Below are 22,786 nucleotides of genomic sequence, written 5' to 3'. Positions count from 1 at the left end.
TTTAATCTTCAATTATAGTTTATTGTTGCGTTATTCTTGCAATCATTCTCATATCATTTATTTTCCTTAAAATATAAATATGTCAAAAAATAATTTCACTAAAGCAAAATTTTTGTGTAGGTATTTTTCTATCACTTGTGGAAGTATTTTAAGTTACGTCATAAACATTCTGTAATGCAACTAGACCAAATTTCATATATCATCTTGATGTTTTGTTATGAAATATAGTCCGTCTAGAAAGTATCCGGAATTTTATATTTTTCCTAATTTTAATGATTTTTTTTCTGTAACACTCTAAGACATCTGTAATCCGCAAGCAAGATGCTATAGATCTGCCTAGAGTCAAGCTTGGAAGCAAGAACACCATTTGGCAACAATTCCATAGCCAGCAGCTTCACCAGACCTTAGTCCCATTGAAAACATATGGGGACTAATGAAGATTGAAACCTATGATTGAAACGGACGAGCAGCTCCACCTTTGAATAGGAATAGGAACAGCTCCACCAGTTTGAAGCTAATAATTATTTAAAATAAATTTTTAGACATTCTGTATAAGGTAGTATTATTTTTATTATTGCAACACAATTACTGATCAGTAAATAAACTTCAGTAAATATTTAGTATTAAAAACTTTGATGCCCTTGGAGAAATGAAGCCTTAAAATTTTTACTGCAATTTCACAAAATTGAAAATATTTCAAAAACGGTAAGATTTAAGTATAATAAACCTTAATCAAATTTACCTTTATTTTAATCGTAGAAACTAAAAATGTAATAATATACAGGGTGTTCCATTTAAAAAAATACAACTTTGATATTTTTTACTTATTTGGGACACTCTGTATCTTGTAAAATTATTTTTAAATTGTACCTCTAATAGTCCTTCATCGAACCCAAAACTTACAATTTGTAAAAATCTCATCGTTTAGCTACAATACTCCGTGTCGTATGTGGTGAACAACCCTGTATATCGATAATTATTGTAATTTTGTTTTCTTTTTTCCGAAAACATTCTAGACGGACTATAGTTCTATAGAAATATGTATCACAAATTTATTAAGTTTCAGTAGGTTTATAAACTTTTAAACACTATGTATATACTGGATTTACCTTGTCCAGGATATTTTTTCTGAATATAGATAAAGGCTCATGCACACAGAATGCTATTTTGGTGCTGAAATTGTCAAAATATCGCATATATGTCATGTTTTGACAGCAATCCAATAACCTAGTTGTTTCCTAGACATATAATTTGAATCAAAATTTTCTGAATAACCTTTAAATAAAAATATTAAGAAATGAGTATAATCGTAATAATTGTAACAAAACTTCACTATTGCGATTTATCGAAAAAAAAACTGTAAAATTGATGGTTGTGTAGCGTGCGGTAGATCTCGGTCAAAAATCGAGGAAAATAATGGAATAACTTTTCGCTAGTAAGTGACTATATAATATACATACTTTAGGTAAACCGATCATTTATGAAATTCACTTAAAACTAACTAATTCTGTATTTTTTCTTGCATTTTTGCTTTTATTTTTACTACTTGTCAAGGAATTTAGATACTTCAATTTGAATTATTTGCTTCAGTAGCGTATCGTATGTTTGTGTTAATAAATAATTATTATAACTTATCTATTTTTATTAAAATTATATATTTTTATAACAATTTTAGTAACTACCATACATTTATTGACAACGTAAAATAAAACAACAAATTACTGAGTCTACCCTAAATCATATTTTTACACGTTTTGAATACAATTTGAACGGAATATGATAAACCGGAATTTAAGTCGGCCATTTTTGATCCCCATCGCTATCGAACTAAGTTTTTTGATATGGTCCTTCCTTAATTTTTTTTATTCAAACGTTAACCCTATAGAAAGACAAGTTTTTTAACATTTTCTGTCAAAATATTGTAAACCGTTTCTATTAATCATCTCAAAAACATTCTATGTACATGAGCGTCATACAGATAAAAAAAAACATTCAGAAGTATTCTAAACTGTCTTTTAACTTATCGTGAACGTAACATGCAACGTCAATATTATACAAACAATTTTAAAAAGTTTTTCTATCAACAAAACGAAGTAAAAACACAATTATTTAGCGCTAAAAATATCCTTGTCTAAGTTAAAAGACAGCACAGTATGTCACAAAATTTTCAATAAAAAAATCTCACGGATCCCATTATTTTTTTACAACAAAATACATGTTTTTTTCTGTGATCCGTTCAGTCTATGCTTCCGCTTGTATTTCTCCAGAAATTCAAGCTGTTTGGTGTTGATTGCCCCTCGTCTTTTGGACCTGATCAACTCCACAGCTTCTTCGTATTTGAGGCCTAGTTCTATCAGGGCTATGGCCACCAAAACTGGGGCTCTGCCCAACCCTGAGACGCAATGAACAGCCACACAAGCGTCCTTGTTGTCAGTGAAAGTGTTCCTTAATACCTGGACAAGGAAAAATAAGTTCTAGACTTTAGAATTAAGCTTGAAACACAAAATTCATCAATTTTGAATGTATTTTATGTATGTAAAGTTTGCTTGGCAGTGATAGTTGTCTTTGTTGTTATAAATAAGGGTTCGTCAAAAAATTAAATAAAATTTATAAGGTGTTACTTTCTACCGCACTGTCTAACACACGTACAAAATTCAGTTTTTTAGTATTTGGAGCAATTATTATTAATCAACGTAAACAGTCAATTAATGTAGTTCGAATACTGGAGTCATATTAATTGGTCCTCTTTAACAAATATTTAAACAGCTTTTATATTTTTTTAATGAACTAAACGAACTATATAGACAATATCAGTATCTGTACTCTTTGAAAATTTGTTACACCTTTAAAAATCATCTAAAATGTCAATATTCCATGGGTATATATTGATAAATGAGGTCTAAATTATAAGAAAATGCATTTTCTACGAAAACTTGAAGAGATAAGTAAAAAATTGTATAATACAATTTGATAGACAATTAAATTTTGCATCTGATTCATGTAAAATATATAGGGTGTTCTGTTTAAATTAAACAAGTTATTGCCGTTTAAAGCCTAGTAATTATTTAAAATAAATTTTCAGACACTCTGTACAAAGTAGTATTATTTTTATTACTGCAACACAAAATTTAGTAAATAGAAACAACTTTACTTTGTTTTAAAAAATTAAAGACCACTAGAGAATTGAAGCATTAAAATCGTTATTGTATTTTCACAAAATCGAAAATATTTCAAAAACGGTAAGACTGATGTGCGGTAAACCTTAATCAAATTTACCTTTATTTTAATCGTAGAAACTAAAAACGTAATAATATACAAGGTGTTCCGTTTAAAAAAATGCAACTTTGATATTTTTTCTTTATTTGTGATTTCTAAAAGTGTAATCGTTTGGCGAATGTGGTGAATAACCCTGTAGAAACCCTAATCATACAGAAGATTCTCTAATATGCATCTCTTTGGTAAATAATATGAATAAAATTACACGCCATGATGGCTAAATTGTCTTTAATTTGTTGGTCCAGAGTTGTGCGAACTGGAAATTACGAGATCCAGAATAAATTGAGACCTTTCCAGAGAATATCTAACTACCACATTAAGTTTGTTTTAAGAGTAATATCAAGATTATAATTTTATACTAGGAATATAACCATTAAATTATACAATTAAACTTAAATAATTGGTTTTGTTCCGTACAGATGAAACAAAATCTTGATAAAATCAAGATTTTGTCTTCATCGGTCGATTTTTCAACCAGAGACTGTTAAAGCAAATAGATAATATGTAATGATCTAATTACAGAGTGGTCCGAACTGTATTCCGGAAACTTTGGCAACATATTCTGCAGATACAAATAAGTAAAAAAGTTCGTATAAATGTATGTCCGAAAATGCTTAGTTTCCGAGATACAGGGTGTAGAAATTTCATTTTTATTTCGATTTTTTTCCAAATAATTTCTGAAGTAACGTCAATATTTGGATGAAAATTGGTGTCTGGGAGTTCTTTGACATGAGAAGTTTGATTTTGATGTCATTATGACTCTTATTTTTTGTTTTTACTCTTGGCTTTAGGTCGTTGGGGTTGCAAAGATGTTTCTAGATTTTGTTCATTATTTTATTTTATGACGACGTTTCGACAGTATATGTCTTTTTCAAGCCTCTTGAACATAGATTCCTACAGAGTTAAAAATTGTTAAAACTGGACAAAACACAAAAACACATATTAAATATTATTTTAATTGTTTTTGGACATCACACTTTAGTATAGAGCACGTATGTATTTCCTAGCAGACCGGGATATTCAGCACCACAAGAACTTTATGCTGACCTAATTCCTTTGCCCAAACTCAAGTATGAGCAGTTACAATTTTTGAAAAAGTTCGTAGATGAATCTCTGCAAGACTACTACACAAATTTGCCTTGTGCGTCAAACAATGCTCATCTAAACGATGCAAATATGGTGAGTAATATCAATTAAAGTATATTGCTTTTATTTCTGCTTAAGAAAAGAAGTCTGATTATGTCTATTGTGTCACTAGTTTTAAATTCAGAGAAATTAAATTCTGGAAATGTTCTAGTGGAACCATAAAGGAACTGTCTAGTAGTGTAGTTTCATTTTATCCGAAACAAATCGCCATTCCTAAGTAAAAAATAATCTAATGCTAATAATATTAATAAAAAAATAATAATAAAAATAAGAAATAAATAAAGAAATATTAAGAAAATATAATAACAATATTAATAATAAAAATGAGAATAAAAACATATTTTTCTCTTTATTCCAGCACGAGTAATCCTCGGAGTAACCACATACAGAATTATTCCATATGGACTTGGATCACTTTTCCATTGAACCAAGCGAATGCGAGTTTTATTTTATCTAACAAATTTGCTACAAATTATTTTTCTTTGTTTTGTCTGTTAATCAGTTAATGTCTATACATACAACTATTGATAAAAAATTCTTACGATTCGCTACATTTTATTATTTCTTTTCCTTTAGTCTTTAAAGTAAGAAAATGTGACTTAGATCGTTTTTCCCCTGTAGTCTTCATGTGTTTTAACAGTTTTAAAGAGTATTATCTTTTCGCCCGTACCTGTATAAAACTACTGAGTCAAGAAATATACATTTCCGTGATTTTTTACGTAAAAATCCCTGAGCAACCGTTCTGAAGATATTTAGAATGGAGTAGTGTCAGTAGATAGTTAATAAATTTGGGAACTTTTTATATTTCTTCGAAAAAATGTTGGTTGGTTAAATTAAAGTGGTCGATTTAGCGACCATGAACCTATAGAGGGTTAACTCACTTTGAACCATTCTTCTATAATAGAGTCTGGTGGTGGTTTACCATCTGGAAAGGACAGGTCCAGAACTGATATTCCGTTTTCGTTGAGCTTTTTGACATCGTAGCCTTCTTCGCATAGTTTCACCACAGCTTTAACGTTATGATTCTTCATCTCCCTGACATAATCCACCATGGACACGTTGCTGGGTTTCATGGTGATCAGGAACCTGTAACCTTTGTAGGCCACCTCTGCTGGTGCATACGTCGTGATACTGAGCTTGCGACTCTGAAATGAACAGAGAAAAATTATTGTTAAGTATACAAATTACATTGTCATTCTTATTGTTTAAAATCAACATTTATAAATGTTTACAATGTCAAAGAATAAAAAAAAATAAAAATAATATTCAAAAATATTTAGTTTAAGTTTATAGTAAATATAGCAATAGCAATTATTAGACCAGTGTTTGCAAGATCAAATTCGATTATCAAAATATGTCATTTATGGCGTAGAAAGCCTTCTCTAGTAAATAAGATTTCAATGCTTTACGAAATGAACAAAATGATGTTATGGATTTGATGTCAAATGGCAGTTGATTGTACATTTTTTTTGAGTTGTATAATATTGAACTTTTAACTAACTCTGAGCGTGGGGTAGGTAGATAAAGATCTTGCTCCGCATTCCTGATTGGATAAGTGTGAGATGGCCTTTCTATTAGGCAAAAGGATTCAAATATAAATAAGGAAGGAAGAGTTAATATTTTTAATTTTTTAAAAAAGTCCTGGCAATGAGTTCAATAATTGGATAAGTGTGAGATGGCCTGTCTTGAGAAGCTGATACATGCTTACGTATTAGGCAAACGGATTCAAATATAAATAAGGAAGGAAGAGTTAATATTTTTAATTTTTTAAAAAAGTCCTGGCAATGAGTTCAATACTGTTTAGTCCCAGTGAATACCGAACAGCTCTCTTCTAGAGCTTGAAAATGCGGTCAAATTGAGTCGCACAACACGTACCACAGAATGGAAGGGCATATCTGAGGTACGACTTAAAAGTGGATAATAAACAGTTCTAGCCACTGACAAGTTAAGCTCCTTAGAAACAGATCTAAATGCAAAACAGGCAGAGCTTAATTTTTTCGACAAAGCCTCGATATGCATGTCCCATTTTAGAGAATTGTCCCATATAGAGTTCTTCGTATTTCTCAACCGAGAAATTTTAATATTAATTAATTAAAAATCTGACTGGTATTTCAGGGGCTACCCTGACGCCACGTTTTTCGATCAAAAAAATTAATAAAAATTAAAATACTTTACTCTGATATAAAAATAAAAAACCGACACAGAGCTAAAATAATAATAAATATGTTCCCTTTGTTATTTCACACTTTTTTCTTTTAATAGGATTAAAACTTTGCCGAAATTTTGGGGAGATACAGTCAAATAATTAATTTGGGTTGTTATCCTAACCCCTTGTGATTAAATTAATACACAAAAAACTTCTGAAAATACCGTATGATCGAAAAAAAAAACGGTGTGATAATGATAATTTTGGTGCGGTAAATTTTTTCAACTGTTTGGAAATAAGGATAAAAATTAAAAAAAATATTATTTTAAAAACTTGACCAAAAATTTGCAAAAGCTGCGTTTTTTGCATCTGGGTGTTAGATATCTTTATAAAATTTTACTGATTATTTAGTCTCTGTATTTAATGATAATTTATTCAAAAACATTTTTCAACTATATCCAAACATGCTTGTATTAGAAATTATCGTTTTCTCTTGGCAGTAGAGTTTTATATAGAGCAATTAAAAATATTTAAAGGCTAAATTACGTTGTTCAAGCAAAAAGAAGTTGGAACAGAATCCATGTTTCCGTCCCTAGACCAATAATTCTTCCTGTTTTATCTAAACGAATGCACTTTCCTGCATTATGTATGCCCCCACTCTAGTAGATATTTCATATAAAATGCAGATACAAAAAGTTCGCTTTTTCAAGCTCTGAAGCCATTTAAAACAGAAATAAAGTAAGATAATGTCTAAATAAATTAAAAAAAAACACCGTGTATATTTTTAATATAATTTAAAAATTTTTTGTTTCATTAGGTTTATATTGTTTAAAAATAAGAGACCTTCACTTTTTTAATTGACTGTCAACAAAACAACTGAGTTATTTTTAGGAAATACTATGCAGGTCAATTTTTTTGGCAATTTTTGAGCTACGTGAGCGGCACATTCAGGTTTGGTTTTTACGCATTTCGAAAATCTGCGTTTGAAAAAAATACTCAAAAATAATTTTAAAAAGTTTTTGGATTAACCTTAAATTTTACCGGAAGGTATAACTTTTTTCACCAAAGTAAAAAAAAAAAATTTTCACCAAAGTAAAAAAAAAGTTTGGCATAGAATTTTGAACACCCTGTTTGACTTAAGATTACGATATTAATAGGAAAGTAAGTACAGACCAATTATAGTAAATACCTAGTATAGTTTTGATTTCAGGATATTTCTAGTATTTTTAATATTTTTTTTTAAAAAAGGCTGAATTTTTTTTAATTTATTTATTAATATCTCTAAAACTATCAAAACACCCCACAGTCAATCCGTTTGCCTAAAATCATCTTTAAACGTCAAGCAGTTTAAGCAGAATCGTGATTACTCAATGGTCATATTTTATGAAACACCCTGTATAAATCTATAAAAAATCTTAAAATATGTAAAACAACAAAATAAAATATACGTGTTTAAGAGTTTTTCCGAAAAACTCACCGGTTTTTAAATAAAAAATATTTTAATATTTGAGGGATAGTTTCACCCCCTTAGAATTCGAGTTTCGAAAAATCCCTTCTTATCGAATCTCTACACCCTAAAGTCAATCTGTTTTCCAAAAATCAGCTTTTTACGTCAAGTCGTTAATCAATGACCAGAGATTTTTTGAAACACCCTGTAAACATTTTTAAAAAATCATAAAATATGTAAAAAAACAAAATAAAATATACCTGTTTTTTAAATAAAAAATATTGTAATATTTGAGGGGTGGTTTCACCCTCTTGGAACTGGAATTTCGAAAAATCCCTTCTTGTCGAACCTCTACACCCTAGAATCAACCTGTATGCCAAAATTGAGCTTCTTACGTTGAGTGGTTTGAGCAGGATCGTGGTTAATCAGTATGTCAGTCACTTAAGGATTTTATATATTAGTATAGATTAACTGTACCTTAATAAACAACACGTATTCTTCCTTATTCATGTTTCTAACGTTTGCTCTCTAACAAATCAACAAAATATCTTTCTTGATCCAAGACTTTAACAGATTCAAATAGAACACCACCAAGCACTTCATCACTTAAAGTAGACAAACGATAGAACTGAGGCTAGATCAACATGTGTTGTTGTTTTGTTACATTTAAACGAATCAACGCTTATTAAAAACCAGCTATGAACGGGCTTCGACTATAAAAAAAGGTCAATCAATGATGAAACGATCCCGCATCTGTATAGTTCAATTTGACTGACGTATTTTCTCAATGAGAGGGGGATTGAATGCTTTACGATGTATAACTCGTTGATTTCAATGTTATTTGTTTGAATTGTTGCCAATAGTTTTATTTTCAGAAGATTTTGGGAAAAACATTTCGGTTTGGCAACACTGTACCGATTAAAAAATTTTCTAGGTACGCCAATGTGCGAAATATATTTGATATTCTTCCCGTCTTCTTGATGTTTGCCTTTGGGATGAAATTTCTGGAGTAAAATTCGTAAAATTTCACTGTTTATCATTTGATTTAATGAATATTTGTCAAAATATCTCAGTAAGGTTATTTTGTAAGAATTCCCAGCTTTCTAAGTATCTCGGTAATAAAACATAAAAAAAGCGTTAGGTGTATGTCGTTTACAAATGCCAAGCTTATCGAGCCAGAATAATTATCTTTTCGAGGAATTTTTTTTGAATTTGACGAGCTAACCTTATAGATTTATTACTTTTTATGAATTTATTATTATTATTTCTTATCAGCTGAGTTACTTATTAACGACAATCGAAATAAATTTACTATCTATATAAAGAAAAATTCGTATATTTTTAACTGGAACATTTTTTTTTGAATAATTTTAAATCAATGAAATTAAAATCTTTAATTAAAAAAAATTGATGAAGATTTTTTTATAATTTTATGATATATGTAATAAACGATAAGAAAAGGCGTCGTAGATGTCTTGGAATGACAATCAGTGATAATTTTGGCGAGGTCAAGTCCTATATATGTCGGGCGCTTACAGCTAGTTGACGTGAAGTTTGTAATTTATTTTTATATTTAGTAAAATGGAAACGTTCGATCCTTTTTTAATCTTTCTACGACGCCCAGAGATTGACCTTGCCAAAATTATTATCGATTGTCATTTCGCAGCCGTCTCTGACACTGTTTTTTTCCTATAATTTTTAGATATTTTTTTTTAAATAATTTCAAATCAATATATTAAAATCTTTTTTTAAAAAAAATTGATGAAGAAATTTTTATAATTTTATGATATTATAGGTAATATACAATAAAAAAAAAGGCGTCGAAGATGGCTGGGAATGACAATCGACGATAATTTTGGCGAGGTCAAGCTCTATATACGTCGTACTCTTCCTTATTTTTTAATGGCGCTTACAGCTAGTTGACGTGAAGGTTGTAATTTATTTTTATATTGAGTGAAATGCAAACGTCCGATCCTTTTTTAATATTTTTACGACGCCGACGTCCAGAGACTGACCTCGACAAAATTATTATCGATTGTCATTTCGCAGCCGTCATTGACACCGTTTTTTTCCTATCGTACGATATATTTGTTTGAGGGATTTGGTATCGACAATTTTTATAACAACAAAAAAAAAACAATTTATATACTCAATCTGTAGCAATTAACTAATTCTTTTAAACGTTCTAATAAAAATAACCTTGACGACCAACCAAACCAAACCAAGTTGTTTAAATAAAAACTATTTTTAACAATTTAACAATTTTATACGCCGGTTATTATTTGTTATGTCTAAAACTGATTGTCATCGTTTTTCAAAATTTAAAATAAATTGTATATACCGTATGATCGAATAAAAACGGCGTCCAGTTGGCTTGGAAATGACGATCGATTACAGTTCCCATATAAATTTCCATATAAAATGACAGCGATCATCATTTCATAGCCATCGCTGACGCCGTTTTTATTCGATCGTACGGTATTTTAAAAGGAATAAAGATATCTGCTGAAATTATTAACAGTTTTTTTTTAGTAATATTATGCATTACATACGATGATTAAACATAAATTGTTAATTATTATTTTTTTACACATATAACGTTACTCATCATAATTTTAATGTTAAGAGCTAGCTATAAGAAAAACATTTTTATTTAAAAGTTTTAGTAGAAATCTGAGGTACAGTGTGGCCAGCGTTGCCAGAATTAAAAGATTTTCTTCAATATGAAAGATTTTACAGTCAGATTTCGTCGATTGAAGAGCTGAAGGATTTTTATCAAAAAAAAAGAGAATATGATGGTTTCTGGCAGTTTTGCACAAAATTCTGCACATTTTTGTTAGTCATTGGCATTATACAAATGTATGTATGTTGTTCTTTCGAAATTCAAAACACTACAAGCGAAATATAAGGGAATATATTATAGAGCCAACAGAGCTGTTTTCTAAACTTTTGTAATAATCCTGTTGAATTTTCTAGTTTTATATTCTTTTCAGATGCATAAAGCTGGGCATAATGGGAGAAAGTTTATAGTTTTTTGAGACGTAAAGTTCCGAATAGACGGCGACTTTATCACTGTAGAACAACCTACTCCAAGTATAAAGTAACTTCTTTAATAATAAATTCAGTAGGTTTGCATAAGAAGCACATCAAGCTAACTTAAACTTTCACCATCTATTTTTCTGTTGTTTTAATAATTCAACATTCGCTTTATAAGCAATATTAATTTATTATACAGTATGTCCCCGGATGGTTTTTACAAGAGGAAAAAAAACTTTTTTATTATTGACAATTTGCGAAAAATGCATCCTTCAAAAGAATTTTTGCTTGTTCTAAAATGGTTAAGCCCAAATTACATTTACGAGTAAACCATATACGGGTACTTAATACGAAATTTAGAATCGTATGCCATTAAAGTGTGTAAATATGGCGCCTATCAGGGGACATACTGTATACATATTAGTATACAAATAAATAGATGTACAGCTGGTTCCAATAAAATTGAGTACGATATAAAACATATTTTTATTATTTTGGGCAGTATATTCTATGATACCAGTCACCCATTTCTCTGCTCGTGTCATGCTGACGTTCTGAAAAAATTATTTGCCACTTTGTCAAAAGCAAAGTTGTTTTATACAATGTCACAATAACCTTAGCATGTCAAAATACTTGACACATAAATATACACTGCCCAAATATTCGAGAAAAATGTGTAAAGAGTCGTATTCATTTTTTTTTGGAACCAGCTGTACATTTAGATAACAAATTAAAGAAATATTAATTCAACCAAAAAATAAAGAATGAACAGGACAAACAAGACTTGTGAAGGTACTAAACTATGTGACGATACTAAAAATAACATAACAGGGATAAATCACTGCATAATTGTAAATAAAAATAATTAAACAAGCTATGAATTTGCATTTTTATTACAATTTTGCTCTAGTTCAGGATATCTTGATTATTTCTTTTTTTTTCTGAAGAACAATAATTGCCCGAGGTTATTGACATTTTATAATTCCCCTGGTATATAGGTAGATAATTGTATTTTTTACTGAATTTAGTATATTTTGTCCCGTTTTAAAACGACACAAATGTTACATTTATTAATCTTCCGATATATTTGTATTAAAACTGTGGGTAAGAACTTTGTTTGTTTCCACATTACTATTGTATGAGCTCAGTTTTATTGTCAAAAAAACACCTTTCGCACGAATTGGACACACGTTCGAGTAAGCTTCCATTAAAATGGAGGAAATATTAAAAAAAAGCTGAAGAAGCACTACAAGTGTTACTCCCACCTAAAATTGAATCCTTTTTACCAAAAGGAATATTAAAAATACCTTCAGTAGTTGGGATAAAAACATATTGTAGCAGGGGATGTCGATGAAACTGTCCTCCTTAATTTTTGTCAAAAACATGATGGTGAAAACCGCATATCGATACCTGTTACCGTTTCGGAGTTACGGGGTGTTTTTCAAAAATATGCATTTTTAACAAATCAAATTCTAATCATTTTAACAAAATTTTGTATTTTTATGAACACATTTCCAAAGCACCTTTTTACGTAGAATTTAATGGTTTAAGTATAATTTTTTTAAAATTAATAATTTAAGAATTATCAACAGAAAATTTGATTTCTTATATGAGACACCCTGTATATTTTTAATTTATTGAAAAGAATTTAAAATTACCTTTCCAAAAATATAACACACTTGATCTTTTGCTCGATTCCTCTTCGAGATATAGAGTATATAAAAATTCGCCCGCTTTAAATAAGTAGGTTTTGAACGGCACCGACTGTAATGCAAAAAAATTCTAGCTGTGAGAATCAATTAAAACCAAAATAATATTTGCTACGAGAGATGCAGAATTTTATAACAATTTAAAATATATTTAACCAACATCAACACATTTAAACTATATCTAATAACAATAAAACTAAATAGCAAACCAAAACATGAGATTTTGCTACAGGTGTTCGACATTCTGTTATGGACAGACGGGGCCGTTTTTGAACATTTCTCGCGGAATTCATTAACTCAGTAGGGGTGAAAGATACCCTCTCATAACTGCTAAGTATTTCTAAATCTTGTGTAGATTATACGGAAGAATAAGGAACCTTTATTCTTCCGCAAATATATCCATAGGATTAGATCCATGGGCACTAAGTCAGGCGGCCTCGACGGCCAACGGCTGGGATCTTGGTTAGATATTCAATTATTCTCGAAATTGGTTGCAAAAATTTGCTGATAACTTCAGCGTTCTGAGGCGGTGCGTCGTCTTGCTGAAAAAATATATTTTCGAGTTCCATTAAGGGCATATCATCAATAAGGGGTCCAAAGCCTACTAGTTAAAAGTGGCCAACTTTTAAATATTATTCTGTATTTCGAAGGGGATTATAACTAAATATCAAGTGTGCTATATTTTTGGAAAGGTAATTTTAAATTCTTTTCAGTTAATTAAAAATATAGAGGGTGTCCCAAATAAAAATCAATTTTTCTGTTGATAACTCTTAAACTAGGTATTAATTTTTAAAAAATTATACTTAAACCATTAAATTCTACGTAAAAAGGTGCTTTGGAAATGTTTTCATAGAAATTCAAAATTTTCTATTGCAAAAAAGTTACAGCGATTTGTTAAAAATGCACGTTTTTGAAAAACACCCCGTACCTCCGAAACGGCAACAGATATTGATGTGCGGGTTTCACCATCATGTTTTTGATGAAAATTGAGCTCCAGACACCGATATTAGTTTTCGTCTATCTCCTATAGAAATATAGGAGTATATAGAGTGTTTAGTATATAGAGTGTTTCCATTTAAAAGCGTCGAATTCGACCCACCCTGTACATTTTTATTTTATATTATTACTCAAAATCTCTATTGTATTTCATGGTTGTTATACCTATGAAAGGTAGATGGAATTATAACATCTTAATTCCCGTTAAAAATGTCTCAAGGGAGTGATTTGACTCTATTTGTAGTTAGCATAACCAAACCATCAACAAACTAGACCAAAATCATACCAAGCTATCTAATAGCTTGAATAACTAAATCCACTTAACAATTATGCAGTACAAATCAAAAATATTAGTCCAAAAATTAAAAAAAAAAAGACTGTTACATAACCTTGTTACCTGATAATCAGGATTATAGTCTTGGTCGTCCATTTTTTGCGAACTACGCGTAGTTTTTTTTGACAAAATCAGAACAAATAAACAAAGCTTCTAATAATACACTGTAACCACCTTTGAACGGCAACAAAACATAGTTGAATGGACGATTTTTTGTACTGAAGTACGTGCACTGACCAATACTAGTCTCTGTGTTATTATTAAAAATACACATTCTAAACGAGTAGCGACGTACGATTTGGCAAAACGGTACGATCCCGAAGGAAGATATCGTGGACCCGACCCCACTTCTTGATCCCGTTTTTGTTTACTTCGGTCTAAAATTAGGAGACTTTCTATTTTGATGTGTTTTTTTTTCGGGAATACTGCTCGGTGGGAGATATTAACGTCGTACTGTCTTTTAAAATAAGATAGAGTACGACCACCACCACCTCCACACAAGGCCATTCAACCTTAGAAAATAGGTAGTGTTAAAATATTCAAACTTGAGGTAGCATATTATATATGGTGTTCAAAATCATCGGAGAAAGAAATAACCAGAAATATATGACAGAAAATAGCAATATAAACTAAATATTCAATTGCAAACACTTACCTACCATAGTTTAGAATTTACTGAACGTTTGATAAATATATACTATTATGGACAGTATAGGAAGTTACTTGTCTTAGTAAAAGCCTTTTTTTTTTATTTTTTTTTTATTTAGTATTTAAATGATCTTGGAATTATAAACTACACTGGCTTGGATCAAAAAATATGGAATATTTTTTCTATGTTTTGCAGCATTACACAAATGGGAATAAATTTAAACTATAATAGGTGAGGATAACTAAAAAATATAATATGTGTTTCAAGATTTTATATAAAAAAAAACTAAATAGGTACCTTTTTGGTTGTTCGTAAGTAAAACTTACGCTTAGCTTAGTTTTCTTTACTCTTTCTCTTTACATAGGGCATTGTCTTTGTGGTAAAGACGTCATTCCTTTTTTTTGCATAGTTCTTCAATAAAATATTGGATATTCTGAACAAGATGGAATTAAGAATAAATTCTGACGTATGTGAGGGGCAATTGTGACCTAAAAAAGACTTACATCCAGGCCATTTATATTTTCAAATGTCAATGTTGTCAATATCTTTCTGTGATCTTTTTGATGTAAAAAGATTGATTCTTCTTCCAATATTTTACTTATAGTGAGGTAAGTGTAAGCAGTAGCCATAAGGTATGCAATCGGAACGAGAAACCACTACCGGCTTTTCAGGTTAAAGGTAAACAATTTAATAATGCGCTGCCTTCGCCGCCATATTTACCTTGCCCACATCATGTTGATTGGCCTTGAGTCCAGGTGGTGTTGGTACGACGAGTACTCTATCTCTATCTTATTAGTACTTAGGGTTCAGAACCGGGACTCGAAATTATTAATTCCCGGTTCTTTCCGTACATTCCCGGTACTTTCGGGACTCGGTAATAATAATTAGAAACATATTTTTTGTTACGTGACTTTTCATACTTTCCAGCAGTCGAAATCAAACTCTTCTGAATAAGTAGTGAAGCTATCTCTTACTGATCTTACTTCTGAAGTTATTTTGAAGTTTCTAAATATTTATTAGCAATTATTCAAGTTTAAATATGTTATTTTATTATTTAGTATAATATTGCTGAATATATTAGTTATATTTTTTGTGTTATGTTTTTTTTCTAATTTAGTTAAGTTGGTTTCGAGTTTCGCGGTTGGTTGATGTTGTTTGGTGTAATTTTTAAGATACCTATGTGTTTTCTTTTTTTGTGTTTTTTTGTGTTCATTATTTGTGTTTTAAAATCGCACACCGATACAAAAATAGATTTTTGTGTCTGAAAATTATGTTCTATCCTTTTTTAGTCTTTCTATAGTTAGTGTTAAGCGTTATATCATTTTTTATTATATATATATATATATATATATATATATTTGACGCCGTTTTTTTCGATCATACGGTATATACATCAGTACGCAGTTATCAATCACTTATTATTATTGAGCAAACACAGCAAACGTTGTAGAAAAAACGTGTTTTATTTTCATCATATTAGAAAAATCGACTTCTAAACGTGTGTATTAGAACTTATTGACGATATTTCTAGAGTACTGATGAAATATGTGCGGTAAAGCCATGTCTACACTTGGTTGATCAGGCACGAATGGTTGTCGTCTAAGATATTACATAGAGTAATTAGTTTGAGTGAGATTATTACCTATCAATTATTGATGTTTCAATTGCCACTGTGACGCCTTATTTTATTGTTAGTACTAAGAAAATAACACCATAAAGCAATAAATATTTATTTTCTTGGTATAAATACAATGACGTAAACGTGAGAATAATAGCAATGCTTTTTTTTTGTTGGAAAACCCATTGAAAATATATATACTATCTTCAAACGTCTAGACGTGAATTTTCGTACGACCTAAGATTATGGTGTTATAGCTATATATTGGCTATATTTATTATTATATGGTGGGTACCTGTTTCTTTCTACCATTCTTTGAAAAAAATACTCAAATTTGGAAAAGAATGAATCTATTTAATGTCATTTAATTCTAAAGCTTCATTCAGTACCTCGCAATTATTGGAATAAATTAGTGGTTTCAACTACACTTTATACTTTTTGGTTTACGATCATTCACAATGTTTAAAAAATACAATTAAAATTAATAGAATATCCTAGCAACAGCTTGGGTTAGTCAGTTGGATCCATAAAGAAAGGCTAATCTATACTAATATAGACTGACATACTGATTAATCACGATCCTGCTCAAACCACTCAACGTAAGAAGCTCAATTTTGGCATACAGGTTGATTCTAGGATGTAGAGGTTCGATAAGAAGGGATTTTTCGAAATTCCAGTTCCAAGGGGGTGAAACCACCCCTCAAATATTACAATATTTTTTATTTAAAAAACGGTCAAGTTTTCGAAAAAAAGCTTAAACACGTATATTTTATTTTGTATTTTTACATATTTTAAGATTTTTTTCAAAATGTATACAGGATGTTTCGAAAAATCTGGTCATAGATTAATCACGATCCTGCTTAAAGCGCTTGACGTAAAAAGCTGATTTTTGGAAAACGGATTGACTTAAGGGTGTAGAGGTTCGATAAGAAGGGATTATTTTGAAACTCGAATTCTGAGGGGGTGAAACTATCCCTCAAATATTAAAATATTTTTTATTTAAAAACCGGTGAGTTTTTCGGAAAAACTCTTAAACACGTATATTTTATTTCGTTGTTTTACATATTTAAAGATTTTTTATAAATTTATACAGGGTGTTTCATAAAACATGACCATTGAGTAATCACGAATCTGCTTAAACTGCTTGACGTTTAAAGCTGATTTTTGGCAAACGGATTGACGGTGGGGTGTAGAGGTTCGATAAGGAGGGGTTTCTCGAATCTCAAATTCCAAGAGGGTGAAAACGGCCCCAAATATTACAATATTTGTTATTTAAAAAACGGTTAGTCTTTCGGGAAAACGCTTGGACACGCATAATCTATTTTGTTTTTTTACATATTTTGAAATTTTTAAAAAATCATACAGGGTGTTCCAAAAAGTTGGGTAATTGATTAACCCGTAAAAAGCTTATTTTTGGCAAACGGATTTTTCGAAACTACCCTTCAAATGTTACCAAGTTATATAATAACATCGCCATATTGTTTTTTCTCATGCTGACATAAATGTGAGAAAAGTTTATCCAGTTTGTATGTCAATGGAAATTCTTGCTTTGCTTTATCATCACCATTACAACTGATTAATTCGACGCGAACGAAGTCGCGGGCACACGCTAGAAGGAATATAAAATGAAATACTTACCATTTTTAAATTTCAGTTCGTCAAAACGGTAATTTTTTCCCAATCACTTGACACAAAAACCGGCAAAAGATTCACATATTATCAGAGGACGAGTACCGATAACGCAGTACCATCAAGAACTTGCCGTCACGATTAGTACTAGGAATCTTTATCAGTTCAAACATTTATTTAATGTTTGAACGAACGACAAAATCGAGTTCTTCGAGGTGTACAAAAGCTCACGCACCTTGTTGCGTGGCTGGAAACTTTGAACTGAGCGGTACTGGCTCTGTTAAAAAGCTCGGTACGACCCTCTAGACAATACCGATAAGATAGACTATCAGACTATGAAGAAAGTATCAGCTATATATAGGTACACTGAGAAAAATATTTTTTTTTTCTATTACGATGGATGAAACACGTCTATGAGGTTTTTAAGTCGCTGTATTTTTCGAAAAAAAAAATTGTTTTCAGAAAAAAAAACATAATAGGTTTGATCAAACCTTTGAATAAAAAAATTAAGGAAGAAGTAACTCAAAAAACTTAGGTAGGTTAGGAGTGCGATGGGGGCCAAAAATGGCCGATTTAAATTCCGGTTTACCAGTGCCGTACTTATTTTGTTCAAAACGTATAAAAATATGATGTAGGGTAGACTCAATAATTTGTTGTTTATTTTTAAGTTGTCAATAAATGTTTGTAATTATAAAAATATTATAATTCTAATAAAAATAGATGAGTTTTTGTGCGTCAGTCCATTGGTGTGCTTGCAGTGCGACCAATGGGGCATTCCATTTTATATTTATAACCAAATATATGTTTTGACAAGACTTTGACAGTTAAAACAACAAATTACAACAGATTATATATTGATTATTATGACTTGAAACACCACGGCACTGGAATTAAGTTTTATGTGACCATAAACAGATTAGTTCACATGGTAGCGACCGATGAATAACTCCCAAACATTTGTGGCATTTATTATAGCATTATATTCCTTCGTTAATACTTTTATTCAAAGGGATCTATCACCCTGTATCTTTATTAACCTTGTCGGGGCCATTTCAAGTGTTTTGAAACATCTTTCATTAGCTCTAATTCAAGTTAAAAGGATTTTATTGCACTACCTGTATGAGATCAAATACCTCCTATTTCAATGATATTCAATTTCATTCTTTAGGGTTTTAAGAAACCCTGCCAATAACAGTCTTATAGTGACTATAATAAGTAATTTAACTTAAATTATAGTTTATAAGAAATGTAATAAAATGGATGTTAATTAATTTTAAGACATTTTATAAACCTTGTAGGAGTTACACTGGATAATTAGTTATATTTCAAAGAATATTCATGCTATACAGGGTGGCGTATCTTTGAAAATCTATTCATACATACATACATACTGCCATATACTGCCATTATTCGTTGACAAGTATTTGACACGCATCAGAAGATGGTCACGCAAGGCGTTTTCTTTCATGAGCTTTTCTGTGACTGAAAAGCCCGATATGTGATGTTATCTCTCTGGACATTCAAAACTATCATTTCTTTGTTGCCTTTTTACCTTTTGGTTGTCGCTGTTAACTGAGTTTACAATTCTTCTCCATTCTTCTTCATCTTCATCATTCTTCTCCATTGCGTTCTATTTTTATTTTATATTATTACTCAAAATATCTATTGTATTTCGTGGTTGTTACCTATAAAAGCTAGAGGGAATTATTGCATCTTAAATGCTGTTAATAATGTCCCAAAAGAGTTATGTGATTCCATTAATATTTAGCATAACTAAGACGATATAAGCATTAATTAATTAATATAATACATTAATTTTGAAAAAAGTATTTTTAATTAAAGTAAAAAATATTTGAAAATTTTAAAATGCCAAAAATTTAGGTTAAATTTTGTGTAATTATTATTAAAAGGATTGCGTAAAAAAACAAACAACACAAAAAATATTTTTAATAAAATATGTTTTTATTTTTACAACTAATAATAATCCTTTTAAATGATTATTGGTTATTATCATGCATTAATAAATAATCATACTCTTATCAGTTAATTACAAATAGGTATCTAATAAAAGCACACAGATAAGGTAAAAGAAAAATATTTTTAGTTGTTTTTTCTAAGAAATAAAAATATCAGATTATTTTCTTTAATACTTTTTAATATAATCAGCGGCGTGGTAATCTCTTCTTATTAAAGGATTATTAGGTATCTCATTTTTCCAAATTTGTCTAACAAGACGAGGATCATGAAACTATGTTGCTAAATCTTGAAAAAAGGATTATACTAAGTCTGTATAAATAAAAAACTCACTACGTCTTGTATTCCTCATTGTTGTCAGATATTTGTGTTTCTAATTCTGTCTCTTTTTTGTCTTCCCTATCATGGTTGTTAGGTTCTTCATTTCAGCGACGCTCAACATGCTTTTGGTTTTGTTTGTTTCCTCTCAGATTTCTATGCCATTATTGATCTGATGCAGGTCTTATAAATTTTAATTTTGCTGCCTGTTCGCATGAAGGGGTTTGTCCACACTATTTGCCTCAGAACATGGCCGTTGCTCTGCTCATTTGCCTTCTCAGATCTTTGGTCCAGAGAAAGATCTGTGAAGCTCATGACTAATATATGACTAATAAATAACTAATAATTTCTGTTGATTTCTGGTAGTAGAGATCCCGAGCTGTGTATTAGTTGTCCTTAATATACAGGGTGTCCCAGAAATAAGTGGAAGTATCGTTTTTCAAATTAGTCCAAAATAACGGAGTTATTTTACTTTGAAAATTTCCAAAAAAATGATTTTGTGCTAATATTTTGCGAACCACTGGATCTTTTCTGGATTTTCTTTCTAGTAAATTTAATCTAATACCTATGTTGCCATATTATCAAGAAATTATGTTTTTTTAACTAAAAACATTTCCAAAAAAATTCAAAAAATTTCGAATTTTCAAAAAAAAATTTTTTGCGAAAAAACCTCAGGCGTTTTTCTGGGGTTGAACTATACTACCAATTAAAATACCTGCACTTATATCTGGAACACCCTGTATATTCTCCTACTATTTTTAGTGTTGTGTTATTGATTTGAATGTCTTTGCTGCATGTCTAATAGCTCTTTGTAGTTTACTTTAATTTTTGCTAAATTCATTTTGAGATACCCTTACATGAGTAATTGTGTGATTTAGTTGAAATAACACGGTTCTAAAATACATCTTTACTTAAAAAATGTAATCAAGTCCTCTATGCTTTTGCATTTATTTTATTCTTATAGAATATATGGTTGTAATAATTTTAGTTTATGCAACGTTGAATAATTATTGTTTTTTCTGTGTCATTGATGAAATAAATCTCGCAAATTGTCACCCAAGTAGGTAATTTGATGGCAAAGACACAAATTAAAAAAAAAGAATAAAATAAAGTGCGTGCTGTAACAGATGAGCAAACGGCATGGGAACAATTTGTTACGTCATGTAATTTGGGCGTAATTAAATCATAATTAACTTGGGAAAACAGCGAGCGGTGATATCGTGCTTGTGTCAAAAATGGAGAAAAATATCTTTTTCCGCTGTTTTTGGCAAAAAATAATTAAGGCGTTATAGTAATTATATATGTGATGATTTATTATTTTTTCGAAATATATAAGAACACTCCATTGAACAAAATATGCTGGGAATTACCAAGAAAGATCGTGATATGGCAGTATCGAAAAGGATCGTGATACGGTAGTAGCAGAAAAACAAGAAGAATCTTTGTTGAGAAGAGGCACCTGAAGAAGAAGTATTGAAGAAAACTAACTTCATACTGCCTAAAATATTTTAAAATAAAAATTAAATCCAATAACAACAGAACTATTTTATTTGTAATTTTTTAAATCTCCAAATCACAACGTCCTTGACGAATACAATACCATTAGTAAAATTAAATAATAATAATTAGTCCCAAAACAAACAGCTGTTTTAAATGACTTGATTGGTTATTACTGTTATTAGTAAGCACATACAACGAGCCTTTTTGTTGAAATATTCTAAACAATAATGCTGTTTGATTTGTAAACAACAACGGAAAAAATCACAGCAATTAAATATTTAGCTGGAAAAATGTTTTCGTTTGTGTACACTGAAAGAACAAGCACCAAAGAAATTGGGCTAGAAATTAAACAAGTTGCATCAGAGACACATTAGACAACTCTTAAGAGTCCATTTCACTAGTCTGAAAAAGTAGCAAAATAAGCTTTCGGCATTTAACGTTTTATGTAAAACTGGCTAGGTATTTTTACACAAATGAAGAAGGAAATTAAAGATAAAGGATCATACTATATCAGTATTGTAGCACATTTTCAGACAACTTCTTTATTTTTAAGATTTTGATGGTCAAACATCAACAAAATGTTTCTTATGTTTGGACTAAATTTTCTCGAAAATAAGAACATAATTTAAAATTCCGTTACAACACGGAAACAGATTGAAGTTTTATGATTACAGTGATATATAATTTATATGGCTTTCTAACAAATTGCTCGCTGTTTTATGGCAAATTCTGAAGCTCTGCAAACCTTAATCAAGCCTTAATCAAAGCACGTGTGTTTGGAATTGTCGGTGTGGCTTAACAAAACAGGATCAGGCTAAGCTTTTGACAGATTTCTGAAATATAATATATATTTCCTTCGGCCACACAGACTCTTAAGAACCTCTCTGGCAATTATTGATACATAAATAACTATCAAGCTTATCTCATTTTTGTTTCTGGACTCACCATGTATAATATTAACTTTTTATCACTTATAACTTATCTAATGTAATTTTTATCTCATTATCT

The 22,786-nt window shown here is 30.1% G+C and overlaps 1 protein-coding gene across 6 annotated transcripts in view; it reads right to left on the bottom strand.

Annotated features, from left to right (window-relative positions):
* LOC115885353 (protein tyrosine phosphatase type IVA 3-like) overlaps positions 1–18,291 on the bottom strand; it is a 32,431-nt gene extending 14,140 nt beyond the window's left edge. Inside the window, exons 1-3 of one of the 6 annotated variants that reach the window (XM_030904243.1) lie at positions 17,996–18,270; positions 5,304–5,567; positions 286–2,453 (exon numbers count right to left, since the gene is read on the bottom strand). In XM_030904243.1, the coding sequence (XP_030760103.1) occupies positions 2,202–2,453; positions 5,304–5,567; positions 17,996–17,998 (519 nt within the window). In that variant the 5' untranslated portion in view covers positions 17,999–18,270 and the 3' untranslated portion in view covers positions 286–2,201. Of the gene's footprint in view, positions 1–285; positions 2,454–5,303; positions 5,568–8,492; positions 8,781–14,153; positions 14,440–17,995 lie in introns of those variants that run through there. The other 5 variants (XM_030904242.1, XM_030904241.1, XM_030904240.1 and 2 more) reach the window with 5 other exon arrangements.
* Between the last annotated feature and the right edge of the window lie 4,495 nt (positions 18,292–22,786).

This window comes from Sitophilus oryzae, unplaced genomic scaffold (assembly GCF_002938485.1).
Source record: "Sitophilus oryzae breed Bouriz unplaced genomic scaffold, Soryzae_2.0 scaffold_381_pilon_pilon, whole genome shotgun sequence".
Lineage (NCBI taxonomy): Eukaryota > Metazoa > Arthropoda > Insecta > Coleoptera > Curculionidae > Sitophilus > Sitophilus oryzae.
Note: the sequence above shows the minus strand (reverse complement) of the source record. Positions and strands in the feature narration are given on the sequence as shown.